At 64.0% G+C, this 6,356-nt stretch overlaps 1 protein-coding gene across 1 annotated transcript in view; it reads left to right on the forward strand.

The window, feature by feature from the left end:
• ZFYVE28 (zinc finger FYVE-type containing 28) overlaps positions 1-1,255 on the forward strand; it is a 58,610-nt gene extending 57,355 nt beyond the window's left edge. The window contains exon 13 of the mRNA XM_039838284.1: positions 93-1,255. Coding sequence (XP_039694218.1) covers positions 93-224 — 132 coding nt within the window. The 3' untranslated portion in view covers positions 225-1,255. The remainder of the gene's footprint in view (positions 1-92) is intronic.
• Positions 1,256-6,356: the final 5,101 nt, after the last annotated feature.

A 6,356-nucleotide genomic window follows, 5' to 3' on the forward strand; every position in this document is an offset into this window, starting at 1 on the left:
AGTGTGCTCCCCACAGGACCGGGTCGGGGGGCGCGGCACGGGGGGCCGTCGGGGACGCCCGCTGCCGCTGACCGCCCCGCCTCGCCTTCCAGATCTTCTGCTCCCGCTGCTCCTCGCACTCGGCCCCGCTGCCCCGCTACGGGCAGGTGAAGCCCGTGCGGGTGTGCACGCACTGCTACGTGTTCCACGTCACGCCCTTCTACAGCGACAAGGCGGGCGTCTGACGCCCCGGGGCCCGAGAGGACACCGGGAGGGCGCCCGGGCCCGCCTCCCGCCCCCTCCACCCCGGTGCTGGCGTCCGGCGGGGTCTCGCCGCATTTCATCAAGCCGCTGGCACAGAGCCTTCCAGAACGCCCAGCGCCTCTGTCCAGCCGCGCTGGCCTCGCCGCCTGTGGGGACCCCAGGCCGCCCACAGGGGTCAGCGGGAGGTCAGCTCCGGCCAGTGGGGGTGCCCAGGGTGCCAGCGGCAGAGTGGGCTCTCCTCCTGCTGTCCCCTGCCCCACTGAGCTGCGGCCACACCAGAGGCCTGCCCAGCGCTTGGCTGCCTGGAAATGCACTCGGGGTCTGAGCCCAGGCAGCCTCGGCACGGGGCTGAACGGGGCAGGCGGGGGCACCTTCGGGAGAGAGGCCAGGCCTCGGGAGTCTGCGAGGCTGCCGCGCACTTGCCAAACAAGAAAGACAGGCTTGTCTGTTCCCCAGAGCACCCACTCGTCCCCCAGCACCCCCACCCAACCCCCAGGACCCCGCTGGTCAGCCCACATCTCATCACGCCCGGGGGGCCTCCGGGGGAGCAATGCCCCGACCTTGTCTGCCCACCCTGTCTTCCTGCTGATGGGGAGGGGGCAGCGTGGGAACCCACGGGCAGAGGTCTCTAGGTCTTGGGGCGGCTGAAGGCCACCGATGTCGCCCACTCGGCTGCCCCTGCCCCTGCCCCTGCCCCTCTGTATCCCTGGGACCTCGGCCCAACTCCTCAGACCCCTGAGTGGCCCGGCCCTGGCACGGACACCTCCTCAGGCTTAAATCTCAGGCTTCACATTGCAATGACGATTGCAGCTTTATTTTTAGAGAGATGACACACCTACGGCTTCTTTTATAGGATAAAACCCAGTTACTATTTAACAGTGGAAAACGGGCGCACAAAAGGCTTCTGTGGGGGGAGAGTATATGACGGAGCGAATGTTATGGATTGAGATTATTTTTATTTTCTAAATGCTGTAAGTTGAAACCACTTCCATAAATCCGTTGACGGATTGCAGACTCTCATTTCCTAAGTGAGCATTCTTCTCTGTCTGGGAAGCGAAGGGCAGGACTGGTCGTCCCACCGGCCCCCAGGAGAGGGGCCACCATCCCGCTCCCTCCCTGCCAGGCTCCAGCGCTCCACTGCCCGCCCGCTGGGGACGCGGGGTCACTCTGCCCTTCTATGAGGTTGCCCGCACCCCAAGGGCAGAGCCAGGGCCTGTCATGGGTCCTTTTCCCAGTTTCTTGCTCAGGAAGGATCTAGAAGGAATGGCCTGCTGCCTGCCCACAGCAGGGGCTCAGGACTGGGAGTGGTGCCAAGAGCTCCCTGCTGTGGACCGCGAGCGGGTCAGCCTTCCTGAGCCTCAGTTTCCCCATCATCACCATCGTCATCTTCCCACTGCTGCCGTCCGAGCGCTGTCCCCTCTGCTCTCCACGACAGTCCCTCGAGGGAGCAGGGTCCCCGTGTCACAGATGGGGAAACAGGCTCACAGAAGTGAGTAGGTGGCACAGCCAGGTCCTGGGCCTTCAGGAGGGTCACACAAAAGGGTCACGCAAGAAACGGTGTCCTGTGCTATGAGGTGTGCTGGGAGGCCCTGACCCCACTGCTGTGCCTGGGAGCCACCTCTGGGTAGGCAGCTCTGAAGACAGGTTTGCTGCAGGTGCCTGGAGGGGCGCTGGCGGCCGCCGGGAGCTGGGCACCCGTGTGGGAACCGCGCGCCTCAGCCCTCCTTTGGGGCCATGCACAGGCCAAGCTTCCGGTAGCAGGCAGGGGGCCCCACAGGTGTAGCCGGCAGCCCCCCGGGGGGCTGGGGTGGAGCACCCAGGGTGTTCGATCTGGAGGGGCTCAGGCGGCCAGGGAGAGCCGCCATGCCCGGCCTTGGGGAGGTGGCACTGGTCTTGCCCCCGTCCACTGTGGGCTTGGCTCCGTCCAGAGGCCCCCCAATGCCCCCATGCACCCCGGCCTCTGGAGGCACCCCTGCTGCCTGGCCCCCGGTCATGCCAAGGTGCAGGCCTGCTCTCGGGCCTGGCCCTCCTCGCCTGGAATGCCCAGGCGGGCAGCTAGCTGTGTGCCCTGGAGCAGGGGACACGTGAAGGGAGGAGACGGGTCAGTGTCGGGGTTGCTGGCAAAAGTGTCAGGACAGTAGCACCCAGGAGGCTGTCGCCAGGCCCCTGCTGTAGCCCCAGTGGCCACCAGGGGGTGTGCACCCCGCCGCCGCCTCCGCCTCCGCCGGCTAGGCGGGACTGCCAGGAGGTTGGGGGCGACCGCAGTGCTGCCTGCAGGGCTCTCCCCGCTGTAGGTCAACACCCCAGGTCCAGAAGGCCCCCAGCGCAGCCTCAGCCACCTTGGTCCTGCAGGGGTGGAAGGTCCACAGAGGGTCCTGGCCAGCGAGGACCACGGGTAGGGCAGACCACGCCCCAGTGGCTCCCCGAGGGGCGCAGAGGGTCCTGGTCGGAGCTGAACACACTGGCCCACCCGCTGGGGTGGGGACAGACAGCACCGCGGAGGGGGCGGCTTCCTGGCCATTCCTGACTCCGCCTGTTCTCTGGACTCTGCAGTGGGAGCTAGGGCGGGACCCCAAATGCCCACACCATGTACCCCCACGACCCGCAGTCGTGGAGATGCTTGTGACCGGCCAAGCCTGCCCACAGCCACCTCCTCCAGGCAGCCTCCCATTCAGCGGCGGCCCAGCCCCCGCCCTCACATTCTCTGAGCAGAGCCTGGGGTCCCTTTGCAGGGGTGTCAGCGAGCCTCTCAGAGCCACTGCTGCCTCTGACATTGACGGGTCCGCTGGTGTGCTCGTGCGCTCGTGAGCCGCGGGGGCCCCTGAGGCTGGAGCCCGTGCCGAGCTGGAGTGGGCGTCAACACACGCCCAACCAGCCTCGCCCCCGCGGGCCTTCAGGTCTGGGGCTGCTGCGGCAGGCCGAGCTGGTGGGCCTTGCGGGGTACGCATGGTGTCTGGAGAATGGGGTGCCAGAGTGCACGGAACAGCCCCGAGTTTGAGAAGTGGGGTGCTCCTGGGGGCGGGCTGGGACCCCGGGCTTCTTCCCGAGGGCACTGGGGGGGCCGTGAGAGAGTTCTAAGCAGGGAAGGGCATGGTCATTTTTGATTTGTGGTGGGGACACCTCGCGGGGAGGACGGGGAGGTGGGGCAGAGGCCAGTGCCCCCAGGGCTGGGACCAGCTCCATCAGAGGCAGTAACAGAGCTTAGCCACAGTCACCGCTCTGACCTCGCTGTCCCCCCGCCCCCATCACTCAGGACCCTGTAGTCTGAGAGGCAGAGCATGACCTGCTGCCCTCTGGTGAAGCGGCCGGATGGCTGAGACCCAGGGGTAGGGAGCTGGGGCTGGGTTTCCTGGGCTCGGGCCCTCAGAGTGTCCAGCCCTAGATGAGGAGGCCTCTACCCTAGGACCAAGTGAAGGCCGCCTGGGCATGGCCTGGAGGGCCCGGAAAGCTTCCTGGGCAGCTCGCCCAGGCCTGAGAAGCCCGGACAGCAGGACTGGGAGAGGGGTGTTGGGTGAGCCCTGCGGCCCCACTGTCCACGGGAGGGAGTCCTGCCTACTCCCGGCTCAGACTCTCCCAGGACCGTGAAGGTCCCCTGAGCAGCTGTGGGCCCGAGCTGGGCCCCAGTGGGTGGAGGGGGCAGCTGGTCCTCAGCTGTCCTGGCCCTCTGGCTTTTGGAGGCCACAGGACACCATAGCAAGTGCCTGAATCTGTACCACACCTCTCCTTCCTACATTTTTCTTTATTCCTGTGAAATTAAGAAATATATATTGTTACACTTTCAGAGATTTTTGGCTCAAGAAATTCATTTAATTTATAATTGTCTAAGTTGTCTAGGGGTCACCGAGTACAGTGGGAAACTTTGTGAAGTGGGGAAAAAAATCTACCCCCCAAATTGTTCACAAATATAATGAACTTCTCATATTTTAAACTTTAAAACAACGTTGGCATCACGTTAGGCTGTGTGGACACTGAATCACGTCTTGAGTTTGCTGTCTTCTTATTGATTCTGGAGACAACTTTTGCCTGAGCATTAGGCAAAAGCGTTGAAGGCCCCACGAGCTCACAGGCCCGGCCTGGTGCCCACAGCTGGCCAGCCTGAGTAGCTGCCACCCACCCCAGCTTTGGCGGTGACTCCTATCCTGCTCGATTGTGACGGGGCAAAACCTGCCCCACTTCCCCGTGCACAAGGCCAAGGATTAGAAGCAATTGCTGGTTTGGGACTGATGCTGATATTCCTGCCACTTCCCGGGCACCTCTTGGTGCCAAGCCTGCAGCCGCCCGTACACTCTTCATTGTACCCCACAACCACCCCAAGAGGCAGGTACAGTCAACTCCATTTTATAACTGGGGAAACTGAGGCCCAGAGGCATTAGGTGACTTGGTCAAGGGGTTGCGGCCTCACGAGAACCAAGAGTGGCTTTGGAGAAGGGACTCATGACAGGAGCCCCCCAAGAGCCTCCCCTGGACCAGCACCATACCAAGCACCACAGTGCAGGGGGGCCAAGCCTTCAGAGAGGCTGGTTGCTTGGCTGGTCTAGGCATGGCCATCGGTGCCTGATGACCTCAGGCAGGTGCTCTGTGCCCAGGCCCCACAGACCTATCTGCAGGGAGCTGTCCGAACCTGCCACCCCAGGGCTGGGCCCCCTCTTGGGCTCTAAATGCCGATAAGGGTGAGGGGCTGGGCTCCCAGGGGGAGGAGGCCCGAGATGTCTGCCTCCTCCCTCTGTGCATGTGACTTTGCTGATTCCTACTGGGACGGGTCCCTGTGCTGGACAAGGGGCAGGAAGGGCTGGGCGGGCATAGGAGAGGGGGCTAGGCGGGGAGGCAGCTGGCCCAGCCCGGACTCAGGGAGGGTGAGGCTGGAGACCTGCCCTACAGAACTGGGCCTCGGGGCGGCACCGTGCCTGCCTCTTGGGGGCTGGGTCAGCCAGCGCCCCACCTGGGAGCCCGAGCAAGACCTGCACCCCCCCCCACAGATAAGTCCTCCCTCGGCACCCCTTTCCCTTCCCGCTTGCTTCTGCTGCCAGGCCCATGCAGCACCATCTCCTGGGGTGCCCCTCAGCCCAGGACCCAAACGCCTCTGCCTGCCCTGCCCCTCTGTGCATGCTGTCACCCTGGCCCCTTCCACCTCCATGCCCTGTGGTGCAGTGGCACCCACACTCACAGGCACCCGTGTGGCTGGACGAGGGATCCCCAAAATGGACTAGATGTGGATGGAGGCAAAGAGAGAACCAGCCCCGTGCTCTCAGGCTAGGAGGTGGCAGGCATGTGGCTCCGTCACCCTGGGCACCTGTGCTGCCTGCTCTGGCACACAGCGCACCTCATGTCCACTGCTGTACGGGGCGCTCACCCTGGCTGAGGTGCTGCTTTGGGGCTGGGCCCAGCAACCCAGCCATCACGTCAGCAGAGATGGAGCGAACTCGCAAAGTGCTGGCCAACAGGTGGGGTGCCTGGGGTCCCACGTCCTGTGCACCAGAGCCCAGGAGGCCCCCACCCCTCCCCAGAGCTGGGCACCCTCCTTTCCTCTGCGTCCTGTGCAGCCTCCCGACCAAGCCGGAGGGCCGCAGCACCCAGCTCCTGTGTGGGGCTCGCCCTGGCCCTGGGGCGGCTGTGGGGCAGAAGCGGGAAGTGCAGGGTCAATGCCAAGGGGCCGTTTTAATGTCAGGGCAGCATCCGAGTTCCCCACGTCCTGCAGCTCGGCTCTGCGGGGCACGTTCCTAGCCCCGCTCCTCAGAACACAGCTGTGGCTCAAACCTCAGCAGGTTGCGCTGGCCCAGGAGGGGGCCTGGTCTCTGTCCTCCTGTGCCACCAGCACTGCCTCGTATGTGGGGGCGCACTACTCTCCATTCTGCTGGGGCTGCCCAGAGATCCTGGTGAACCCCTAAACCTCAGGATTCCGTTTCCGTATCTGCAAATTGGGGATGCGGAAACACACAAGGAAACACGTATAAAACGTCCTAGGACCAAAGGTGCTGAAGTTTTTAGAATTTTTGTTGTTTTGTTGGCAGTTGCCCCACCCCCATTTAGAACTCCTGTGGGGGGACCCAGCCACCTTATCCCCCACACTTTTCAGCCTGCTGGCCCCACCCTCAGGAGCTCTAAGGCCACCTTCT

Source organism: Pteropus medius, unplaced genomic scaffold (genome assembly GCF_902729225.1).
Source record: "Pteropus medius unplaced genomic scaffold, Ma_sr-lr_union100, whole genome shotgun sequence".
Classification (NCBI taxonomy): Eukaryota; Metazoa; Chordata; class Mammalia; order Chiroptera; family Pteropodidae; genus Pteropus; species Pteropus medius.